Genomic DNA, 26,068 nt, shown 5'->3' on the forward strand with positions numbered 1-26,068 from the left:
TCCTGATAACTGTTTCTTTGTGAAAAAAGGTGATGATTATATAGAATTTGTATTGATCTATGTGGATGACATTTTATACATAGGTAAACATAAAGAGAGAAGAGAAACATTTGTAACTAAGCTAAATGAACATTTCTCATTGAAATCTTTAGGCAAAGTAAATAAGTATCTTGGTGTTCAAATTAATAAGACTAAAAGAGGATTCAAACTTACTCAGAGAGATAAGATCATAGAACTCTTAAACAAATGTAATCTAAGTGATGCCAAGCCTTGTGACACTCCTATGCAGACTGACTTCCTAAGAAATGCTGATGAATCATCCCCTGAATTCAAAGATAACACGTTTTATAGATCAGTCATAGGTTCACTTCTTTATATTTCCAATTGGACAAGACCTGATATCGCTTTACCCCTCAATTTATTATCCAGACATGTCAGCAAACCAACAATGTACCATTGGGAAGCTGTTAAAAGGATATTAAGATATTTGAAAAATACATTAGACTTTTGTTTGATGTTAGAACCTAATAATATTAAGGAACCAAACCTCACATGTTACGCAGATGCGGATTGGGCAGGAGACACCTCATGTAGAAAAAGTACATCCGGTTATGTATTCCTCCTAAATGATTGTCCAGTTTACTGGTACAATGGCAAACAAGAATTAGTGGCCACTTCAACGACAGAAGCAGAATATGTTTGTTTATCTAAAGCTGCAAATAACCTTGTATGGTTTAATGATTTAATTTCAGATGTTTGGAAAAAACCTGCTTTACCTTTTGTTGTGCATGAAGACAATAAAGCAACTATTGAAATATCTAAATCTGACGCCATTGGACAAAGGTCCAGACATATAGATATAAAATTTAAGCATGTGAGGCAATTATCTCAGGATGGATTTATCAGAGCAGTACATTGTGAAACATCAGAACAATTAGCTGACATACTGACAAAGCCTCTACCTTCTAAGCAGCATAAGTACTTGACTTCCAAGTTATATGTCTTGTATTGTCCTGAATCTGAATGTAATTGGTGTAGCTTAACGAATCGGCATTTAGAGGGGGATTTGTCACATGTAAATGCCTTATTCTCTAATGTGTAAATAGTATATGAACGGGGTATCAGGGGTTAATTTATTCTTCACTTCTTAATGTATTCATAATTCACCACTCCCACACCTAGCTCCACCCATTGTATATATAAGGAGCTGTATGCATCCATTTCCTCGCTTCTATCTGTGAATATTCAGTGAATATAGAATGCCTTGTGTAAATAAAGAGAGATATATTTGAACTCTTAACTCTTACTAGATTTATTGAGTCTGATCCTGAAAATATTGCAACAGATACCACTTTTGCCAAACCAGGTAGTATTCAGATTCTTCCTTTTCTTGGATTTCTTTAGTGAGTTTGTCCATCTCGGCACATTCCATTACTTTCGATATTATTTTATCTTGTGATATAACCATCTTTCTCAAGGTTGGCAATTTTAACATGTGGGGACTTCAACTCCCAGAAGCCCCGAGCCAACAGAAGACAAGCAGAGTGCATCCATGAATACTAACTAGCAGTCCAAAGACTCTTTAATTGCACAACTCATGGACAGCCTTAGCCGTAGTTTCAGCAGGGAAACTCTGAGCATCCCGAACCAAGCTAAGTCTAAAAAAGGATGGAGAATTTCTGGAAACCTGGCATTCAACACAACAGAAGACCCTGGTGGTGCAGCAGACTAATAGCCTGTTATTAACATTCAGCTGCCTGCAATTACTGCAAGTTCAAATCTCCCCAGGCTCAAGGTTGACTCAGCCTTCCATCCTTTCTAAGGTAGGTGAAATCAGGACCCAGATTGTGGGGGCAATAAGCTGACTTTGTATAAATATACAAAAGGATGAAGGCTATTGCTTAACGCATTGTAAGCCGCCCTGAGTCTCCGGAGAAGGCCGGCATATAAATCAATTTTTTTTAAAAAAAAAAACAGAAGTCTTCAGTCAGTATTTTTCAGTGCTGTCTAACTTCAAACGGTCACTAAATGAACTGTTGTAAATCAAGGACTACCCGTATTAGCAACAATTCCCAACTTTTCTTGTTTGGCTGTTTCTACACAATGGGACAATAGTCACCAAAGATTTTATTTCATTTGGGTTTAAATTTCAACTCTATTGCGACTTCTAAGGATGATCTTAAGCCAGTCATGGACTTAAACACAAAAACACCCGGTATGCTAAAAAAATAAATAAAAAGATTTATTAATCTTTTGGAGATTAATCTATACTAGCATATACCGTCCAAAATTCAGCTTCGGGAATTTTAAGATCTGTGGACTTCAACTCCCAGAATTCCCCAGCCAGCATGAGAGTTGAAGTCCATAGATATCTTGAAAAGTGTGAGAAATGGTCCTAAGTCGAATTAACGAATTAAAAGATTTTTAATTTTTAATATTTTTTAGTATTTTATATATTCAAATTTTAAAATTGGTTTTAAATTGATTGGGGTTTTAATTTGTCTGGACCAAAACTATTTAATTTGATTTTAATTCTACTTTTTCAATTTTGTATGTATGTGTTTTATTGTTTGGCTGTGCACCGCCCTGAGTCCTTCGGGAGTAGGGCGGTATAGAAATCAAATCAAATCAAATAAATAAAATAAAATAAATAAATAAGTCACATTTTTCGGTGGCGTTGTAACTCCGGTCGCTAAATGAACCGTTGTAAATCGGGGAATACCAGTAGTCCTCGAGTTACAACCAGGACCAGAATTTCCATTGTCAAGCAAGGCTGTTGTTAAGTCAGTCACAATCCGATGTTAGGACCTTTGTAAATATACGCTGGTTACCAGGCGCCCAAATTTTGATATTTTGACTGTAGCAATGTTGCGACAGTTGTTATGTGTAAGGACTGGTTGTAAGTAACTGAGAGCTCTTGAGGGGGAAGAGGGAATGGAGTTGTCAGAGAGGGAGAGGGGGGGAGAGGGAGGGAGGGAAGGAGGGAGGGGGGGAGAGAGAGAGAGAGACGGTCTGGAGGTGGATGATGAGGAAGAGGAGGAACAGCTGGGTCCAGTGCCTGAAGCGCAGAAGGCAGAGGAGAGGAGAGCAGTGGAAATCTATGGGCCGGTCCTTGGGAAGGAAGAGCCACTGCTGCTAGCGAAGCCCCACCCTAGCTCTGGGGATAAAAGCCAGGGGGCGGAGATGAATAGGTGTGGCAGAAAACTATTCATCATCCTGCCAGATGGACTTGTTAGCCTGCGTCGAGTGAGAAACGTTTTGCCGGGTGCTCCTAATAAAGGAATCCTTGATTTAACTTCAGAGGGTTTGTCGTGTTTAGGGAGCTGGGTCAGAACAATGAACTTCTCCAGTGAGTTTGAGCTCATGACATGGCCGAAGTAAACCAGATTCAGCTTTGTGCTCCTAGCTTCTGGCGATGTGTCTGGTTTTATTCAATTGAACACTTCTCTGTTGGTTACTCCAGCTGTCCAGGGTATGTGCAATAATTTACGCCAGCACCAATTCTTCTTTGATCTGCCATTCCTAACGTCCCAACTTTCTTTCACACCCGTGAAAGGAAGTATTGCTCCAACTAGCCCGATTCATTTATTTATTTTCCGGACCTCATTCATGTTAAGCATTGCATTAATAATAATAATAATGTTAAGCATTGCAGTGTAGCCTAATATCATTTATAGGTTGCGAAAAACAGCTGTCTGAGCCCTGATATTTTTCCCCTGCGTAAAACTAACCTGGTGCTCCTCCTGTGGTGCCTACAGCTCAATAGTTCTCTTTCAGCAAAAGAAACAAAACACCATATGAATAATTCTTCTTCATTATACACACAAAAGCTCAGACTCACAATGCATGAGTAAGAAATGGCTCCTTGTCTCACACAGTTTCAGATCATCCCAGTCCATTCTCAATGGACAGTACAATATTATGGGTGCCTGGCAGAGGTGGGTCTCAGCAGGTTCTGACCAGTTCTGGAGAACCGGAAATTTTGAGTAGTTTGGAGAACCGGTAGTAAAAATTCTGACTAGCCCCGCCCCCATCTATTCTCTGCTTCCCGAGTCCCAGCTGATTGGGAGGAAATACACTGGTGCCTGGTGTATTTTTTAAAAAAGATTCTATTGTGTAACCTGTAATAGTTATAATTCTTTCAGAGGGATCAGTAATACTTTGGGCAGAAAACTTTTCAACTTTTAGCAGACCACTGCCACCTTGTGGTCTATACTGTACAGTGCAAGCAATGGCATCTAGTAAAATGCTAGATTTGCTTGATTTTGTTTATCTCCTGTGAGATTGATTTCTCTCTCAAGGGGATTGGGATGAATGACTGATCTCCATTTCATCAATTTTTTATGCTGCTCGGTCACAAGATGGCACTGTCAAAATCTACCCCTCACCCTGGTTAGTTTAACTTTGAAAGATGTTCAAAATTCAATTTCATTGTACAGATGTTGTGCATTGACCATAAAGGTTTAGATTTGGTTTGAAATCTGCTGGCTATCCAATTCATTTGACTCAATGATACTTTTTGCTTATTTCTTGTAAGAAAAGTAAGATTATTCAAAACAGGGAAACCATGTTTTTCATTTATTATTTTATTTTGGCATCACAATTATATCTCTTCATTGCTTGCTCCTCCTCTTCAAAGTCTCCCTTGGATGAAATATTTCAGAAACGTTAACGTTAACTGAAGAGGAACAAGAAAAAAAAAAGAGAGGAAAAAACGAATCCACTTTTCATGTCGTCTTCTAATGTAAGAAAAAGCTCACATGCAGAAACTGGAAATCTGCTTTCAATCGTTGCTTGATTCTTCTTCTACCTTTTCCAGTCCATGATATTCTTCTCAAATAAAACAGCTCCTTCCAGCTTTTGAAAACCGGAAAAACCGGGTTAACTATCTAAAACTCTGCACTCTGGTGAAAAAACTATGAGAAGAAATGCTTGCCATTAAAATAAAAGATTTTCCTTCGAAGAAAAATCTAAAATCGATCTAGCTCTGAGAAATGAGGCAATTTAATTTACTTAAATTATTTAAATACATCAGTTACAATTGTTAAATTAAATATATAATTCTATGCATGTATAGTTAAAAGTCCATCTGAGCTCAGCTTGATAAGGTTTCTTATTTGTTAAACAAGACTAGGACAGCAGTTTGAGGAAGCTGACGGAATGATCGGAATGGTGCTCAAGGATCGCCACTGATAGTCCCACTGCTGGACGGTCCTTTTCGGACCTCAGTCTTGTTTTGACTGTGATAGTGGAGGGCACATCCTGACGATCCCAGGGATATTGCAAAGTCCCTGGTTGATCCAGTAGAAGCCCTTTTTCTCACAGCGGGGTGGCAGCCATTGTGGTTGCTGAAGTTGTGACAGCTCCGGAAGAGAAATAGAAGGGCAGTGAGCCAATGCGGTGAGAGAGCTTAATTTTAACTAATATAAAGCACACCCTGATGTGAAATGATAAGAGAATTAAAGACTAAAGAAATTAAGCGGCGAATCTAAGCACCTCGAAACCTGGGTGGCAGGTTTCGAGGTCGTCTCAAATAAATTGCATTTCAAACAAAGTCTTTGATGAAAAACTTCCATTTATTAAGCACGACATTCTAACTCCGACTCCATCGTAGCCAACACTGACTTCCTGACCCAAAACCCTCCTTTTCCTTTCCCCACTCCTCTGCACTCATTGGCCATCTTCCAAGTCACTCTGCTGTTATCTACTACTTCACCTCAAAGGAATTTTCCCCCTCCCAACCCATCTCCTTGGGGATAGTATCTCCAGGGAAATTAAGTAGGTGAAAAGTCAAACGTCCCTTTCCAGATGCCTCCGCTTCTCCTTCTTATGTCAGCACTAGAATAAATGCAGCTTGAAGTGCTGACATTGGGACTTTTTTTTTTTTAACCCAAACTATTTAATTTGGCAGACTTTAAAACTCTGTTTTACTATGGACTGGAATTGGATTAAAAGAGATTGATAAATTAAGAGGCTAAAATTGGTAAGCCTTTGTGCCTTTTCTTTCTAAAATAATTTTTCTTTGAGACTGAATTTTTTCTTCTTCTTCTTTTTTTTTTTGGAATAATGTTTAAACTTTAAAATTATTATTTTACTGACAAGGAAATTTTGGATTACAAACTGCAGAAAAGACATGAGAGTGTGTAATACTGCCATCTGCTGGAAAAGAAACTTTTTTATTTGTCTTGATATAAGTAACAAGCTGAGAATTACATTATTATTTTAACCCAAGGACTCTGAACCTTTTGGTTAATAAGATTGTTGTGAGAGCATCTGAGGAAGTTGGAACTATCTGTATTGTTTACGCAGGTGCTCCTTGTGGATCTATAAGAAGTGGGAGTCCAGAAACATTGTAAAAGAAACTGGAACCTCTTTTGATTTTTATTATTCTTTCCAGCCTTGGTTAAGTGATAACTCTATGCTTTTTCTGCATAAATATGTTCAAATGACTTTCTTTTTCTTTTGTTAATTTTACATAATTGAATTGGATTAAGGCGCCCAAGAGCTTGAAGATTGATTTTTGATTTTTTGGCTTTTCTTTTTTTTATTCTTCTCCTTTCTTCCTTTTAATTTTTTTTACTTTTTTATTTTTTTGCTTGTTAAAGTGGATTAGGGTTTCGAAGAACCTAAAGAACTATTCAATTTTTCTTTTTCTGTCATTTCTTTGGCCCAGCCTTGGTCTTTGCTGACTACTGGACAGAATGAGTAGAAAAGTAGCAACAGTGGGATTTTCTTCTACCACGCCTTCTTCGTCACCATCTGGAGGACAGCGATCAATTCAGACCATGCTTCAGCAGGAGAAAGAGAAAGAAAAGGAGAAAGACATGACGATGCAGATGATTCTTCAAACAGTCCAAAGGGTGGAACAACAACTACTTTAGACAGATGAACAACTACATAAAACAGATGAAAAAGTGGTAAGCATTCAGCAAGGGATGCTGAAATATGAAGAGCAAAAGCTTGAGAAAAAGGAAGAGCAAAAGGAGGAAAAAATCAAAGACATGGATAATAGATTGGGAGAAGTTGAATGAGACAGGAGTAGACTGATTGAATGGGAGATGGACAGATTAGAATTTTATCTCAGATTTCAAAATGTGGAAGAAGAAAAGGGTGAGAACTTGGCAGGAATTATGATAGGAATATTAGCTGAAGCGCTAGAAATTACTAAGGAGAAGATGATGGATGATGTGGACGAGATATATTGAGTGTATACCAGATACGCAATGCATAACAAGTTACCACAAGAAGTACACATAAGATTTACTAAGAAATCAATTAAAGCACAGATACTTCAGATTGCTAGAGAGAAAACTTTGAAGTATAAGGAGAAAGAAATTGTGGTCTTGAGAAATGTTGGAAGTGTCATCAGACTCCAGGATCATATTACCATATGTGGTGGACATGCGTAGAAGCCAAGAGATATTGGATTAAGATACACCCGTGGGTGGAAAAAATGATAAACACATTGACTTTAAACCAGAGATATTTTTATTAGGGATTTTACAGGAAACATACAATAGAGAATTGCAATATTTAATTGTGAATGTTTTAACAGCGGCTAGAATTGTATTTGCTAAAAACTGGAAAGGAGAGAAGTTACCTACAGATGATGAGGTTATTAAGAAAATTATGGAATGTGCTGAAATGAGTAAATTGACATTTGAAATTAGAGAACAGGAAGATAAACAATACTATTTGATATGGGATTTGTTTTATCAATAGATAGATAATAAATCATGGAGTTGAAGTATGAAATATGGTGTTGATGTAAAGATAAAATATGTGAAGCTTTTTTAATAAGAGATATAAGTTCCTGTTATAAATTGGTATTTTAGAAATGGAATTATGCACAAGAGAATATTAATCGTTCGACATACTGTCTGTAATTGTTGGGAATGATGATGGTTTTATATTTTGTTTTTGTTTTAAAAGAAAAAAATATTTTCAAAAGAAAAAGACTAGGACAGCAGTTTAAATTCTTAGAATCTAAGTAAAACGTGTATAGAATTGCAGCTTAAATTCTAACCATTTATTTTTTTACTCAGAAAGAAATTTCACCATAGTCATTGTAACTCACAATTTATGTGCCTAGAATTGCAGCCCTGAATTGAGTTCCAGATGCAGATAGCGCTTCAAAGTGCTATCGAGATTATTACTAACCGCACAGCCCTTCCCCCCAAAAGTAAGAAAAAATAAATGCTGAATTTTCCGAGGCTTCTTCGCTGATTGGAGAATGAATCCAAACAGAGTTTTAAATATTTTTTTTCTCCCCTTTAACCAGTCGACACCGTAACATAACAGCGTGCTGAGAAACAAAACAGAAATAATGAGATTTATCCTGATTCGCACGGGAAGATATAAAGAGGTTGAGTTTAGTTAATGCCTTGAATGTCCATTTAAAAAGATTTTTCCACGTTCGGAACACAACACAGGTAGTCCTCCACTTACGACAGTTCATTTAGTGACCTTGGAAGTGACAATGGCGTGGAAAAAAACAACTTAGGATCGGTTTTTTTCACACTTACGACTGTTGTAAGCCTCCCCGTGCTTACGTGATCAAAACTCAGACAGCTCGGCAACTGACTCGGATTTATGACGAGTGTGTGTGTGTGTGTGTGACATGATCCCCTTTTGCGACCTTCTGCCAAGAGTCACTTAACAACGACAAGTGATTTGTTTATTAGCTGTGGCCAGAAGGGTCATAAAATCGGGCACACTTAATGACTTCCTCGTTTAGCAACGGAAATCCTAGTCCAGACTGTTGTCATAAGTTGAGGACTGCCTGTACTACTAGCCTCCAAACGAAGGTACAGTTATAGGAAATATAATTCATATATATAATTTATGTATATTTGTTGGTTTTAACAGTCGTTTGGTCGATTGTTGTTGTGAGCCGCCCTGAGTCCTCGGAGATAGGGTGGCAGACAAATTTTATAAAATAAATAAATAAATAAATTCACTATTTATTCCAGTCTCATGGAGAAACTTAGCCTCATCCAATCTCAGAGAAGAAATACTGAAAAGCAGACAAGCGCAGCATCCAAAGATATTCTGATATAAATTCTGCAGAAATGGTGGGTTTTTTTTACATACTTCTTCATTAGGGAGAATGATTTAACACTTTATAAGAGAAGGAGAGGGCCGAACGCTTTTGAACATGGTGTTTTAAAAAAAAAAAAGAAAAAAAAGGAAAGAAAATACTTACTTTCAAATCCACCGATGAACCAACAATATTAAACTTCCGCCTTGTTATCTCTTCCATTTCCTTCTCTACAGTTTCCTGGATAGTCCCTTTGACGTCAATATAGTAGCAGTCACTACTGGCGTAATGGCAAGAAATAACCTGTATTAAAAGAGAGGGAGAGAGAGGGAGAGGAAGGAGGAAAGAGGGAGAAGGCGGGAAAGAGGGAGAGAGAGCGAGAAAGAGGGAGGGAGAGGGAAGGAGGGAGAGAGGGAGAGACAGGAAGAGGAAGGAGGAAAGAGGGAGAAGGTGGGAGAGAGGGAGAGAGGGAGAGAGAGAGAAAGAGGGAGGGAGAAAGGGAGTGGGAAGGAGGAGAGGGAGAAGGAGGAGAGGGAGAGAAGGGAGTGGGAGAGGAGGAGGAGAGGGAGGGAATGAGAGGAGGAGAGGGAGGGAGAGAGGGAGAAGGAGGAAAGAAGGAGAAGGCGGGAAAGAGAGAGAGGGAGGGAGAGCAAGAAAGGGAGGGAGAAAGGGAGGGAGTGGGAAGGAGGAGAGGGAAAGGGAAGGGAGTGGGAGAGGAGGAGAGGGAGGGAGATGGAGGGACGAGGGAAGAAAGAGGGAGAGAGAAAGGAGGAGAGAGGGAGAGAGAGAAAGAGAGAGAGGAAGGGAGGGAGGGAGGAAGAGAGAGGGAGGAGGGGGGGAGGGAAGGAAAGAGAGAAGTTACACCATTTTTTATTTTCATGATTAAATGCGAATTGGCCACGTTCCAAGCCTTATTAACCAAAACCATTAAGAAAGAGGCCCAAATAAATGTTCAGGTAAGACACAGAAAGCCCTTGCTTTGAACCCCGCAGGTGAGGTCTCGGGGGATCTTCAGACACCCAGAATTATGGGGGTCTGGATTACCTTCCGAAATCCTTCCGTCCTGTTTCTTCCGGAGCCGTGAATGATCAAGGGGTGGAAGAAGACGGTGTCTCCTTTCTCCATGGGGAGGTAGACTCTGGGAAGACTCTTGTCGTAGTCATGGATCCCATGGTACAGCTTGTTCACACCACCCTGGGGGGAAAAAACAAGGTAGAACTGACCTTCTAAGCTTCCCGAGAGACGCAAACAGGCCAAATGAAGGAGAATCTTTGTAACTCAGGGGCTCCTTGGTGCTCTCTGAGCTTGGTGGTTTTCTTGCAGACGTTTCATGACCCAACTAGGTAACATTATCCGTGCTAGAAGCTTGCACTGTTTTCTTGCAGTTTCATCACTAGCACTGATGATGTTACCTAATTTGGGTCATGAAACATCTGCGAGAAGACACCCAGGGAGCACCGAGGACCCCTCAGAGACCAAATTTTAGATATCCATCCATTGACCAGGATTCTCCTTCCAACAATGGCCGGATGGATTGTTTATCCCGTCCCCACACTGGCAAACACAAAACCAGGCACGCCTGCCAAGTTTTTATTAAGCAATCAGACTAGAAACCCTTGCAGATAAGAGTTTTGGCAGTAAACTGCGAAATGCCTGCCAAGTCAGTTTTCACTCACAGTCAGCAAGAGAGAGTTTATCCTCAGTCCGGTTCAGTAGCAAAAAGTAATGCACGAAGCAAGAGTTAGCCAAGATCCAATCCAAATATGCACAAGCCAGATTTCAGGTAACACGATGTGACTCTCAGGTTTTTAACTTTGACCGTCACAAAGCCTGAAGAGCAATCACACCCACTTTTATTCCTTGTGGGGTGTGGCTCAGTGACTCAGCTCAACCTCGGGCCCTCCCACGCCTCTTTCGTTGCTGCGCACGCTTCTCCCTCCGACTGGGATCAAGCCAGGATTCATCATCCTTGCTCCCTATCTGATATGCTTTCCTCCTGGCATATCCCAGGCTGTTCCTCTTGGCCTTCGGATGGAACCTGAGGCATTGCCAGAGAGGAGGGTCCTGGAGAGGGAGGCCTTGTCAGTTCCTCCCCATCACATTCTGAGTCCTCTTCCTCTGTTAGGACAGGCTCGGGAGTCGGGGTCACAACACTTCCTTTCTCCAGACTGGACATCCTAAGACCTTCAGACTGTGCCATAATGCAATTCCTCAAATCCCTCTTATCAACTTTACGTAGCATCCAGAGTTGAGTTCTCACAGTTAGCAAATAAGGAGGATAATGTTAAGCCTGAAAGACCAATTCCACATGTGAAGGTCCAATTAGTTTAGTTTTAGTTTTATTAAATTTGTTAAATTAAACTGATTTATTACTAAAACCTTATGCACGGGAATATTCTCAACTCATGGTGGGCTCCTGCTAAGATTTAGATGAAGGTCAATGGAATTCAAGGGCAGTTGGACATGGTCCACTTGTGGCTACGTAAGAATTCTAGGCTAATCCCTCTTTTGACTCCCCCCTCCAGTTTCTGATTGCCTGAGCAATTTTAGTATTCCCACCTTGGTTCACCTTCTCCTTGTCTTCACAGAACATCCTAAAATTGTTCTCGGAGGTAGTCTCCTAAAGCAGGGGTCTCCAACCTTGGCCACTTTAAGACTTGTGGACTTCAACTCCCAGAGTTCCTCGGCCAGCATGCTGAGGAACTCTGGGAGTTGAAGTCCACAAGTCTTAAAGTGGCCAAGGTTGGAGACTCCTGTCCTAAACTGTCTTTCCTTCCTAATGGGACACGTCAAGTTTCCCCCTCCCAGCCCAGTCTTCCAACTCACCTCCCGTGGGTCTAACTTTACAACAGCAGCAATTCACTTAACAACGGTGGCAAGAAAGGTCGTAAAAGGAGCAAAAGTCCCTTAACCAATGTCTCACTTAACAACATAAATATTTTGGGCTCAATTGTAGTCGTACATCGAGGACTGCCTGCGTTAGTCCTTGAGTTACAACCGTAATGAAGCCTGCCCATGATGGTCATAAAACGGGACATTCATCTGACAGTGTTTGCAGTGGTCATTAAGCAAACACCCCGGTCGTAAGTGCAAAGCCAATATTCCCACTGAGCGCAGTTTTGCCCAAAACCTGGAATTTGCTTTCAGGCAAAACCGTCATAAAACATAATTGTGTGACTGTAAAGGTGGCCCTGTGGCCAAGCATCTGGAGTGCAGTCACATGACGGCAGGGGGTGGGGTGACCGTCAGAACTTTGAATCCGGGTTGCAAGTTCCTCTTTTTCAGGTCGGTCGCTAAGAGATTTCATTGGTCGCAAGTCGAGAACCACCCATACCCTAGCTTTTTGACGCCAATCATGCCTCTCCCTCTCCGCCGTTTACCTCCCAATCCGGGTATTTGTGCTCCTTCAGGCCGCCCTTGTGAGTCCCTGGCAACACAACCAGGCATCCGTTTGTCCGGTCCACCTTTTGCATTGCGGTCCAGGCACAAACAATTCGGTCGGCAGGCCGGAAGGCGAAGTAATGAAGATCCTGATGCAAAGGATGACGAGAGGTTTTCTTGCCTGGAAAGGGGGAGAAATTCCTTGGTCTCAGAAAGAGGGAGTAACCCTAGCAACAAAGGAGAATTATTTCTGGCGCAGGGTTGACAGGAGGGGGTCCCTGGTGTTCTCTGAGCTTCTTCTCACCTGTTAATTCACCTGCGTCTCACCTGTATCGGGAGGTTTATTGATCAGCATGGTGTGCATAGCCATGATGTCCGGCCCCGTGAAGCATTCGACGTATTTTACAATCTAAAGGAAACAAAACCAGCTCAGAAAAGAAAGAGATATTTAAAGCCGCCACAAATCCTTATGATGGAATGATTAAAAACCAAAAAGCAGGTTACAGTATAACCAACTTCAACTGAGATGGAAAGAGGACCAAAAAACTGGTATAATGATGCATGAGGAGGAATTGGTTAGACATATAAAAGAGAAAGATCCGATGCATATTAAAAGGGTTTATAATGTTTTGTTAGAAAGGGATTCAGAAACTGAACTGGTTAAAGATTGTATGATAAAGTGGGTACAAAATTTTGCAGAACCAGTGATGTTGGAAACATGGGAAAAAATATGGGTTCAGAATGTTAAATTTACACAATCGCAGAATTTGAGGGAAAATTTTTACAAAATGTTTTATAGATGGCATTTAGATCCTAAGAAGTTATCATGTATGTACCCTAATGTTCAACCAAAATGCTGGAGATGTGATTGCCTAGATGCCACATATTATCATATGTGGTGGACTTGTAAGAAAGTTAAGGCTTTTTGGATAAAAATTTGGTGGGTCATGCAAAATGTTTTGAAGAAAAAAATTCAGTTCTCTCCACAATTGTTTTTATTGGGTATAGTTAAGGGTTTTACATTGGGTGAAGTAAAGCTGATATTGTATATGATTACAGCAGCAAGACTACTGATAGGTCAATATTGGAAAAATGATGCTATGCCCACTATCGAGGAATGGACTTTGAAGATGGCTAGTTTTGCAGAGATGGCGAAGATTTCAGCATATTTAAAAGATCGCTCACAAGAGACTTATGTATGGGAGTGGAAAAAGTGGATAGATTATGTGCAGAATAAATATCAAACTAGGAAATATCAGATAGCTTTTAATTGAAGGTATTATATAGTGATAGAATAATTGAATTGTGAAAATGTGAAAAATATATAGGGGGTGGAGGGGTTCAAGTTTTATAAAATATGTTTTTGATTTGGATTGTATTCTGTGGAAGTCCGGGGGGGAGGGGAGGGTTAGGGGGGGTTAGGGAGGGTTAGGGAGGGGAAATTGGGGAGAAAATGTATTTGTAAAACTTTTTCAATAAAAAAAAAAAACACCAAAAAGCGATACGGAAAATAGCCGGCTTCGGCTCTGCTTCGCTTGGATGGCAGCCTGACATAAAGGGTGGGGCAGGGGCATACATACACGGTTAGGAAAAAAATGACAGAGCAACACGTAAGACGTAAAACCAGAAATATTTTTGTTTGGTACAATGCCAGAAATATAATAAAGGGATGATGTGTTTAATACGACACCTGCTTATTTGATTGATTGATTGACTGATTAGCCCTTGGCCCATATCAAAGTGCAGAGTTCCACAAACAAATTATTACTAAAATTTGATAAAAGCAATTTAAAGTGGAATTGGAAAAACTACGATTTAAAATGAAATTGGAATAAAGTACAGTGTAAAATGACATTGGAATAAAATAATAATAATTTAAGATACAGATAAAATATGATCAAAATTATATTTCGGTGTCACCCCTGCAATCTACCCCAATCAGTCCCACGTATGCCGATCTCAACCGAAGCATTTTGCTTAAGTACCCGGCTGTGTTAAATGTCATTTTCAGATTCTGGCTGCGCATAAGGTAAGTTCTTCTGAGATGGGGAGAGATGTTTATGCAAAATTTTAGGATTTCGGAACAGTCCCGCTTTCACCTGAGGTAAGGTGCAGTATCGAAAGAGCTCCTCGCTATAGATGAAATCCTGCAATTTGGAAACGTTATTCTCGTTGGCTTCAGACTTGGCAATGGTGATGTCTTTCATGATAGTTATTCCAAGCACCTTCACTTCCTTTCTGCATATCTTTATGAACTCCTCTCTGAAAACAGGGTTAAAAAAGAAAAGAAAAGGGGAAAGCACTTTAAATTGGCATCCAGAACTCCTCTACTTTTGCATTCATTCCACCTAAGACTTTCCATTGGGAATCAAAAAGGAATTATTCCAGAGTGCTGGAGGCTAAATCGTACGATGAACCATCGAGGGAGCTAGGTATGTCTGTTGTGGCCCGTCGGGAGCCTGCGGAGCTGGCAGCGGAGTTGGACAGTGAGGAGGCTGGGGAGGAATGTGGGCCAGTCCTGGAGTCTGGGGAAGGCTCGGACGAGGGCTCTGCGTCGGAGGCAGAGAGGGGGCCAGGGCCATCTGGGAGTTATGTGCTGCCTCCGGAGCCTCCGGAATCTGACATCAGAGAAGCAGAAGAACAGCGAGAGCCTGTTCCCAGTGTGCGCATGTGCAGAGCTGCCAGAAGGCAAGAACAATTAATAAAACAAAAGGGGCGACTCAGGAGTAAGGTTTGGAGATGATTGGCCCCTCCCATAAGTCATAAAAGAGGAGCAAACGGATGTGAGCCTTTGCAGGAAGCAATTAGTTCACCTTCACCGCCTCCACAAGATAGAAAGAGAGAGACAGACAGAAAGAGAGAGAGATAGAAACAGAGAGGAAAAGAGAGACAGAAAGAGAGAGAGAGGGAGGGAGAGAAGGAAAGAGACAGGGAAAGAGAAAGAAAGAGAGGGAAGAGAAAGAGAGAAAGAAAAAGAATGAATGAAAGAGGGGAGAGAGAGAGAAGGAGAGAGAGAAAGGGAGAGAGAGGGAGAGAGAGAGAAAGGGAGAGGTAGAGAGAGGGAGTTAGACAAAGAAAGAGAGACAGACAGAGAAAGAAAGAAAGAGACAGAGGGAGAGAGAAGGAGAGAAAGAGAGAGAAAAAGAGAAGAATTGCAGCGAAACTGAGTTTCCTGGAGTGGACCACTAGACTCCTAAACAACATAAAAAACGATCTAGTAAAAAGAAAAGGGAGAAAACCGTTTTTGCCCAAAAAACCAGCCATTTTTGCCTGGTTTTAGTCTGCAGAATGCTTGTGGAGGTGGGGGAGGGGGTTAGAAGAGGCAAAAAACAGGCAAAAATTGTGTGTGTGAAAAGGCAAAAAAACAGGCTAAACCGGCCCATTTTTCACCTTCACTGCTTCCACAAGATAGAGAGAGGGAGGGAGGGAGGGAGAGAAGGAAAGAGAGAGGGAAAGAAAGAAAGAAAGAGAGGGAAGAGAAAGAGAGAGAGAGAGAAAAAGAGAAAAAGAAAAAGAAAGAATGAATGAAAGAGGGGAGAGAGAGAGAAGGAGAGAGGGAAAGGGAGAGAGAGAGAAAGGGAAAGGGAGAGAGAGGGAGTTAGACAGAGAAAGAGAGAGACAGAGGGAGAGAGAAGGAGAGAGAGAAAAAAAGAAAAAGAGAGGGAGAGAGAGAAGGAAAGAGAGGGAGACAATAATAAATAAATAAATAAATAAGACACCCCCAGGAGCAAAACAAATTAAAATTTAATTTGTGTGCATTGTTCAATGGATTGTTAAATTGTCCACGCCCACCCAGTCACATGACCTAGCCACGCCCACCCAATCACATGACCACCTAGCCACACTCTCCCAACGATCTGGCCCCCCAACAGTTTGAGAGACATGCTACAATTATAATAATAAAAACAGCACAGTAAACACCAATTAAAACTTCCGCCGTAATTACAACAAGAAAACCATCCTTTTGCACAACTCCAGACGATTCCAATTACAGCCACCTTCTAAAATTACAGAAACTCTGACTGCAGTGACATAGTTCATTAAGAGCAATTCCTAGTTTGCTCAAGTGACATGGTTTCCAACTGACTTCTTAGAGCAGGAGTCGCCAAACTTGGCAACTTTAAAACTTGTGGACTTCAAGTTTTGTGGGACTTGTGGGCTTCCACTCCCAGAATTCTTGGACTTGTGGACTTCAACCACCAGAATTCCTGGACTTGTGGGCTTCCACTCCCAGAATTCTTGGACTTGTGGACTTCAACCACCAGAATTCTTGGACTTGTGGACTTCAACCACCAGAATTCTTGGACTTGTGGGCTTCCACTTCCAGAATTCTTGGACTTGGGGCTTCCACTCCCAGAATTATTGGACTTGTGGACTTCAACTCCCAGAATTATTGGAGTTGTGGGCTTCAACTTTCTGGGAGTTAAAGTCCAGGTGTGCCAAGTTTGGAGAGCCCTGTCTTAGAGCAATTCAAATTTACTGTTTTAAAATTTTGTATTTTCTTGTGTTTTATCTGTTGGCTGTTTACCGCCCCGAGTCCTTCGGGAGAAGGGTGGTATATAAATATAAACAAATAAAAAAAATTAAAAAGGTGTTGGGTTGAATGTTTTCAGCCACACGGGTCAAGGATACCTGTCTTTCTTTTACCTGAAGCGCTCAATATCTTCATCAGCCACCAGATTTTTGATGACGAGATATCCATTGTCCTCATAGAAACGTCTCTGCTCTGGAGTTAAGACGTCATTATCCAAGGTGTAACTGTGGAGACATGAAATATTGATTTTTTTGTATTGAAGTGGAATTGAAACTTGCAGCCTTGGGATACATTACAGCAGGGGTCTCCAACCTTGGCAACTTTAAGACTTGTGGACTTCAACTCCCAGAAGCTGGCTGAGGAATTCTGGGAGTTGAAGTCCACAAGACTTAAAGTTGCCAAGATTGGAGACCCTTCCTTTACAGAACCACACAATAAATACAAGCCCCCGCCCCAAAAAAGCCTTGAAAAGAAGATACATGAAATCCTAAAACAAGATGTTCTTCAGATCAAAACCCTGAAATGCGAAATAATGTCCTGAAGAGGGGGAGCCAGAAGAGGTAGTCCTCGACTTATGACCACAATCAAGCCCAGAATTCATGTTGCTAAGTGAGAAATTTGTCAGTTCAAATTTTTTTACTACTGGTTCTGTGGGCGTGACTTCTTTTTTTTTTTTAATTTGATTTATATGCCGCCCTTCTCCGGAGACTCAGGGCGGCTTACAATGCATTAAGCAATAGCCTTCATACTTTTGTATATTTATACAAAGTCAGCTTATTTCCCCCACACCTGGGTCCTCAATTTACCTACCTTAGAAAGGATGGAAGGCTGAGTCAACCTTGAGCCTTGGAGAGATTCGAACTTGGAGTAAATGCAGGCAGCTGATGTTAATCACAATGCTATCAATCTGCTGAGCCACCAGGCCCACCTCTTGGTGGGTGTGGTGTGGCTTGGTGGGCGTGTCTTGGTGGGCGTGGCAGGGGAAGGATACTGCAAAATCTCCATTCCCACCCCACTCCAGGAGAAGGATACTGCAAAATCCCCATTCCCTCCCCACTCCTGGGGAAAGGATACTGCAAAATCTCCATTCCCACCCCACTCTGGGGCCAGCCAGCTGGTATTTGCCTCTGAACTACTCAAAATTTCCACTACCGGTTCTCCAGAACCTGTCAGAATATATATTACAAACTATTCTAAAAATACGAGTTCCAGGTATATTAGTAAAAAAAAAAGAAGCAGACATACTGCAAACTCCGGAATTTAAGATTTTAAAAGAATTAAAATTTTATTCTACTAAGCTTTGGTCAGCCACCTGCTGACATCGTCAGAGTATTAAACTACCATTACAGAGATCTCTGCCTTTATATGCCATTAATCAATTTAGCCCTTGCGCGTGTAATAGCCCCTTCCAGCCGTCCCCCACTTGTTGTTTTTGCTGTCGTCATGCTGGACGATGGAGGCTTGACTCCCACTGTTTCCTCCCTCCTAGCTTGCTTATCAGTGGGGGGTGATGTTAGCCTGTCAGCTATTGCAATTTGCTGTCTTGTCTGTGACCTCGTGGTCAGCCAGGTTTGTTTCTCATTAATCCTATCTGTTGCAGTTTGAGACAGCCCTGCTTGCTCTGTGTTTGGTCAGGACCAACCGTGCCTTCACAGGCTGAGCCTGCATGCCCAAAATTAATGCAAAATTAATGCAGCGGCCACACGTTTACAAACAAACAAACAACAGGAAATTTGGTGCTTACAAAAAAGCCTGATATGGTCGTGGTCAGAAGCGTCCGTGACCAGAGGTTCTATTGTGCTTGGTATTGTGTTGCACATGCCTTCTAGATGTCTGGAGCAGGAGTGGGTTCTACTTATCTTTACTACAGGTTTGCATGTGCTCATGTGTGCGCGCTCTCTTCTGCACATGCGCAGATCACTTACGATGACGTCCGGGTCAGTGGGCGGAGCCTCCTGCCGGTTTTTCTCCCGGTTCTTGCAAACCGGTGTGAACTGGGGGCAACCCACCACTGGTCTGTAGAGATTCTCCGTCCCCTAGGTCATGGTTGTCCCAAAGGTGCTTTTTTCAGAAGGCAACTGGACTTTCTTGGGGGTTTTTTCTTTTGAAGACGTTTCGCTTCTCATCTAAGAAGCTTCTTCAGCTCTGGCAAGATTCCCTTCCTCACTATCCTGTCAAGAGCTGAAGAAGCTTCTTGGATGAGAAGCGAAACGTCTTCAAAAAGAAAAACCAAGAAAGTGGTTCTGAAAAAACCTCCTGAAAAAAGCACCTTTGGGATGTCTTCTACGTGTTACTGGGGCCTGGAGTGGCAGGTTATTCTCTGAAAATGAGACATATTCATCAAAATAAAGTCAACCCAACTACTTACCAAAGGCAAGGCCAGTTTAAGAGAAGTCATTCACTTTACAAACCAAAATCAAAAACTATGGAACCCCACATAAACATACTGCTTAATACCCAAAGGGAGCAAAATGGACCAAACTTTTGAATCTGTGTTTTCATCCGAGGAAAATCAGAGTCAAGTTCCACTTACCGGAACTGCGTTGGGCATGTCACAGGAGCAACCTGGGCTGAAGTTGGAAAAGGTGTCTTGACATCAAATTAAGAAAATTTTAAAAGATGGCTTTGATGGCAGAAGTTCCCGTGGGAAACACACTCGGAACACATTTATAATCACAGGAGTTCTCATAAAACAGAAAGAAATTAAATATAATATAGCGTCTTCCCATTTAAATTACCCCTCATCCCCCTCAAGTTATTTTACAGCCACCACCAGTTTGAAATTTAATTTAATTTAACATACTTTAGAGTTGGGAGGAGTTGGAAGCTGTTTCAACCAAGGGCCCCCACAGTCCTCCTCCTCCTCCTCTCTGCAAACCCCCCTCCCTTCCAGCACTGATGATGTAACCTAGTGGGGTCGTGAAAGGTCTCCAGGAAACAACTAAATTCAGAGCGCACCAAGAGACCCCGGAGTCTTCCTCCAACCGGTTGAGCTTTTTTTACCCCGACTTTGCGGGCTTTGCCAGTCCCGGGGCCCAGAAGGTGCAAAGTCCCGATAGGAGAAGGATACGAATCCGGCGGGGCGAAGCAGGTGCCGGAGCAAGATCCCCAGCCGGAGGGGCGCGCTGCGTTGCTTCCCCAGCCTCTCCATGGCGCGAGGGTCCTTGGCGAATCAGCCGGGCGCTTCTGCCGCTCAGGGTCTCGGAGACCTGCTGGTCGGGCTCGGATGTAGCCGGCAAGGGGCGGAGAAGGCAAGCAGGGCAGCCCAGGTGCTCGGGGGGCGGTGTCGGAAGCCAGGGGCTGCCCCACAGGCCGGGCGACCGGCCAAGACGCGCTCCCGCTGCGCCCTTCTCCAGCGCGCTCGCCCGGCTGGAAAGGAGCGAAGCGAAGGGACTTGCGCGTTGCAGGAGGGGCTTTGAGAAGAGTCCGCTATCTTAGGATTCATCAGGGTTGTATTTTATGTATTTTATGTCTTTTATGCTCAGCATTTATCCGTTGTTGCTTGTCTGCACACTGAGAGCTTCTGCACCGGAGACAAAGTCCTTGTGTGTCCCATCACACTTGGCCATTGGGATTCTCCTCTCCTCTCCTCTCCTCTCCTCTCCTCTCCTCTTCTCTTCTCCCCTTCCATATTCTATTCCATTCCATTCTATTCTATTCTAATCCACTCCACTCCACTCCACTCCACATTCTATTGTTCTATATTCTATTGTATTCCACTCCACTCCACTCTATATTCTATTCTATTCTATTCTATTCTATTCTATTCTATTCTATTCTATTCTATTCTATTCTAATGTTCCATTCCATTCCATTCCATATTTTCTATTCTATTCTATTCTATTCTATTCTATTCTATTCTATTCTATTCTATTCTATTCTATTCTATTCTATTCTATTCTACTCTACTCTACCCTACCCTACCCTACCCTACCCTACCCTACCCTACCATACCATACCATACCATACCCTACCCAGCCTACATTCTGTTCTGTTCTCTTTTTTCTCCTCTCCTCTCTTCTGTTCTCTTCTCTTCCTCTTCTGTTCTATTAAAAAGCTGAGATTGTACACTCTCCATTTGAGGACAGCGCTGGACAGCCTTAGAAAGTCAGATATATTGTATCTCTATCACCATCTTTCTCTCTTTTTTTTATTGAATTAAAAACATACACAGACAGAAAGAAGAGAAGAAAAAAGAACACAAACAGGTACAAGTAAAAACAATACACAACATGTACAACATTTGAACATGATATCTTATTTCTTAAGAAAATACATCGGTAAATTGTATTTCTCAGTGTATATTCCCACATCTCACTTTATATAACGATACTTTTTGAAGTTTTGTTGTAACTCTATTGTATCTCATTTGGTACACAACTGGGTTCACATCTTTTAGAATCATCTTTTTATTTCATTTTCCTTTTCTCCAGCCATTGATACCACTTTTGCCAAACCAGGTAGTATTCAGATTCTTCCTTTTCTTGGATTTCTTTAGTGAGTTTGTCCATCTCGGCACATTCCATTACTTTCGATATTATTTTATCTTGTGATATAACCATCTTTCTCAAGGTTGGCAATTTTAACATGTGGGGACTTCAACTCCCAGAAGCCCCGAGCCAACAGAAGACAAGCAGAGTGCATCCATGAATACTAACTAGCAGTCCAAAGACTCTTTAATTGCCCAACCCATGGACAGCCTTAGCCGTAGTTTCAGCAGGGAAACTCTGAGCATCCCGAACCAAGCTAAGTCTAAAAAACGATGGAGAATTTCTGGAAACCTGGCATTCAACACAACAGAAGAGCCTGGTGGGGAAGAGGGAATGGAGCTGTCAGAGAGAGAGAGAGAGAGAAAGAGGGAGGGAAGGAGGAGGGAGGGGGAGAGAGAGAGAGAGAGAGAGAAAGAGAGAGAGGCGGTCTGGAAGTGGCTGAGGAGGATGAGAAGGACAATGGACAATGAACTTCTCCAGTGAGTTTGAGCTCATGACATGGCCGAAGTAAACCAGATTCAGCTTTGTGCTTCTAGCTTCTGGCGATGTGTCTGGTTTTATTCAATTGAACACTCCTCTGTTGGTTACTCCAGCTGTCCAGGGTATGTGCAATAATTTACGCCAGCACCAATTCTTCTTTGATCGGCCATTCCTAACGTCCCAACTTTCACACCCGTGAAAGGAAGTATTGCTCCAACTAGCCCGATTCACTTATTTACTGTATATCAATATCCCTGCTTTTCCAGACCTTATTTATGTTAAGCATTGCAGTGTGGCCTAATATCATTTATAGGTTGCGAAAAACAGCTGTCTGAGCCCTAATATTTTTCTCCTGCATAAAACTAACCTGGTGCTCCTCCTGTGGTGCCTACAGCTCAATAGTTCTCTTCCAGCAAAAGAAACAAGACACCACATGAATAATTCTTCTTCATTATACACACAAAGGCTTAGACTCACAATGCACACTTCTATGAGTAAGAAACGGCTCCTTGTCTCACACAGATTCAGATCATCCCAGTCCATTCTCAATGGACGGTACAATATTATGGGTGCCTGGCAGAGGTGGGTTTCAGCAGGTTCTGACCAGTTCTGGAGAAACGGTAGCGAAAATTCTGAGTAGTTCGGAGAACCGGTAGTAAAAATTCTGACTGGCCCCGCCCCCATCTATTCTCTGCCTCCCAAGTCCCAGCTGATTGGTAGGAAATGGGGATTTTGCAGTAACCTTCCGCTGGAGTGGGGAGGGAATGGAGATTTTACAGTATCCTTCCTCTGCCACGCCCACCAAGCCATGCCATGCCCACCAAGCCACACCCACAGAACCGGTAATAAATAATTTTGAAACCCACCACTGGTGCCTGGTGTATTTTTTAAAAAAGAGTCTATTGTGTAACCTGTAATAGTTATAATTCTTTCAGAGGGATCAGTAATACTTTGGGCAGAAAACTTTTCAACTTTTAGCAGACCACTGCCACCTTGTGGTCTATACTGTACAGTGCAAGCAATGGCATCTAGTAAAATGCTAGATTAGCTTGGTTTTGTTTATCTCCTGTGAGATTGATTTCTCTCTCAAGGGGATTGGGATGAATGACTGATCTCCATTTCATCAATGTTTTATGCTACTCAGTCACAAGATGGCACTGTCAAACTCTACCCCTCACCCTGGTTAGTTTAACTTTGAAAGATGTTCAAAATTCAATTTCATTGTACAGATGTTGTGCATTGACCATAAAGGTTTAGATTTGGTTTGAAATCTGCTGGCTATCCAATTCATTTGACTCAATGATACCTTTTGCTTATTTCTTGTAAGAAAAGTAAGATTATTCGACTTCCGGTTTGCTGCTGGTCGCCGCCAGATGTTCCCTTGGGATCGTCAGCTTCCATTGCCTGTTTAGAGCCGCCTTCACAACGGAATGGCGGCTCGAAAAAACTCCGTTTCCATGAGGAAACGGAGATAGAGCCGGCTGGGGTGGGTAGAACTCTCTGCATAGTCCCAAAAGTTTTTTTTTACTTTTGGGACGGAGCGGATGAGATTCCCCATATCCCCAGCCGCTGCTCCGGGCTTTGGGAGACCTCTGCTACATGCAGAGCCAGGCGACAAGAGCAAGCCTGCGAATTTAACAGATCAATTAAAGAAAATGTGAGCTGGACCTGTGATAGTGAATCGCAAGTATTTTACTTATTTTTTAAAAATTATTTAAGAGAAAAAAAGGAAAGGAAAAAACTTTTAAAATGGCGTCTGCCGCGGCTTGAGAAGAGGCTGAAAGGGAAAGTCCTTCCGTTTTCTATGATTACAATGTAGCGGAACAAATACCATTGGCTACAATTGTAGACAAAACTTCGCTCCTGTGTTTTTTTTCTCTTGGAGATCTGATACTGCTTTTGGTTGGAAAGAAGTCTTTTTTCTTTTTTTTAACAAAGCTTGCCTGGGCGGAAACATGGCACTGAGACTTATAAAGTCAGACAAACAAGTAGTGGGGGGGGGATTCCCCCACTAACAACTTAAAGGAACAAGTTTTAAGTCTCCAGTCTCAGAAACCTGATTTTAATATAATAGAATTTCTTTTAGAGGAGATTGAAAGAAGGGATGAGATTGTGAATCAGCATCTTGAAAAATTTAAGCAGGAAATTAAAGAACTGGTGAAATCTAAGTTTGATTTTTTGGAGCAAAAAATTTTAAAAATGGCTAATGGCTTCTCAGAATTTATGATACAGTTGGATACAAATACTAAGTTATTAGAGTCTAAAATGGAAGAAACTCAAGATAATTTGGACAATAGAATTCAAAAAATTGAAAATGATTTGATAAATACTCAAGATAATAGCTCAGAAGAAAAACCTAAAATGGAGGTTGATCAAAAGACTGGCAATGTAGAAAATCTGCAACAGAGGATTGAAAGAGAGGTTTTAATGGTACAATATAATTTCACTGAATATGCGATAAGACTGAGAGGTTTGCAGGAAAATAACAGAGATGATTTAAGGAAAATATCTTCTGAAATTCTAGCTGGGATTTTAAAGGTTCAACCTGAGGAAGTGTTTTCTAGGATTGACAGAGTTTACAGAATAAACTCCTGGATTGCAAAGCAAAGGCAATTGCCTAGAGATGTGGTGATTTATTTTACAGATAAAAAAATTAGCAATAACATTGTGCAAAATTCCTTCAATTCTAATTTGCAATTGTATGGAAGAAAGATTTGGATTTACAAAGAACTCCCACCCAAGATATTAACGGAAAGGAAGAAATTTGGTTTTCTGGTGGCTGAGTTAAAAAAGAGAAATATCCCATTTAGATGGGACGCCCCAGTTGGTATTATACTGAGATATCAAGGAGAAAGATACCAGCTAAATACTGTTGAAAGAGCGGAAGAATTTTATCAAAACATTTTGAAAATGAACTTAACATCTTTAAGCATAATACAGGATAAGCAGAAGAAGTTGGAAATAAAGGGAAAATATCGAACTACAGAGACTGCACTAGATAAATTGCCTTTGGATCTTTTGGATACCCCAGCTGGATTATCTACAAATTTGAGAGAAGTGGCATCTGACTCTAACGTGATGACTTATCAAGTCAAAGACAAGTATGGAAACCAATTAGATGATATACAAGGGGCAAAAAAGAAACATGAAATACAAAAACAAAACCAACAAGATCAACTTATAAAGCAGAATGAAAACCGATTAGTTGATACACAACCTGTAGAAAGGAAACCAGGATGGAAATCAAACCCACAAAAAGAAAAGAAAAAAAGAAATAGGTTGCACAAAAATAGAAATTTCTAAATCAAGCAACAGTGAAGCCAGTGACTTTAAAAAATGAATGAATATGTGAAAAGATAGCTGAGGCGAAGTATTGGTCAATATTATCCTGAGGACAGTGACAGACCTCTGCATTGCCGTAATTCTGGGATGTGAAAAGAGCCTTAAACTGTTGGATTTGAATTATCTACTTTGGATTTTTTTTTTTTTTGTATCGATAAATATATTATAACTATCTTGAGTTATAAGGCAAGAGAGTTACGTTGGGGCATGCAGAAGATCTGGCTGTTACCCACTAGGATGATGGGAATCAAAAATCCTGATGAAAGCCACAATTACAACTATATGGAATATAATTATAATGTCACTCGGGTGGTTGTTTTTACTTTTATATACATATGAGGATATCTACTACTGATGGGGGCAGATATGATTGAAGATTTTGAACAAACTGTTGCATCAGGAAGCTATATGGAATATATACGTGCATATATATATATATATATATATATATATATATATATATATATATATATATATATATATATATATATATATATTTAAGCAGAGTGGGCAGTGAATCAAAGATATTAAGAATTGTTGTGCATGGCAATTTTGCAGGAAAGTGGGTGAATAAACTAATTTACAGACTGATTAGTTTAAGAAAAGGGATGTTTAAGTGATATATTTAGGGGAGTGGAGGAAATGGATAGAGTTGAATAAATGTTAAATTAGGTTTTATGGGGAAGGCCGCTTTGAAATGTTATATTAATATATATAAAAGATTAAATTTCTAGTAAGTAAAGGTCAGTATTTAGAGGTGGGAGTAAGTAATCTGTTATGAATTAGGTTTTTGGTTATGAA

The 26,068-nt window shown here is 41.0% G+C and overlaps 1 protein-coding gene across 1 annotated transcript; it reads right to left on the reverse strand.

The window, feature by feature from the left end:
• Positions 1-7,470: 7,470 nt before the first annotated feature.
• On the reverse strand, positions 7,471-20,356 carry LOC117657908 (phytanoyl-CoA dioxygenase, peroxisomal-like). The gene is made up of 9 exons (XM_060694878.2): positions 20,026-20,356; positions 19,489-19,544; positions 17,069-17,179; positions 14,521-14,683; positions 12,749-12,830; positions 12,421-12,602; positions 10,085-10,234; positions 9,206-9,343; positions 7,471-8,305 (listed from the first exon to the last, which is right to left on the reverse strand). Exons 1-9 carry the CDS (start codon positions 20,104-20,106, stop codon positions 8,252-8,254), a joined length of 1,017 nt encoding a protein of 338 aa, XP_060550861.2. The 5' UTR covers positions 20,107-20,356; the 3' UTR covers positions 7,471-8,251.
• Between the last annotated feature and the right edge of the window lie 5,712 nt (positions 20,357-26,068).

The sequence above is a fragment of the Pantherophis guttatus genome, chromosome 7, assembly GCF_059756535.1.
Source record: "Pantherophis guttatus breed Tessera chromosome 7, ASM5975653v1, whole genome shotgun sequence".
Lineage (NCBI taxonomy): Eukaryota > Metazoa > Chordata > Lepidosauria > Squamata > Colubridae > Pantherophis > Pantherophis guttatus.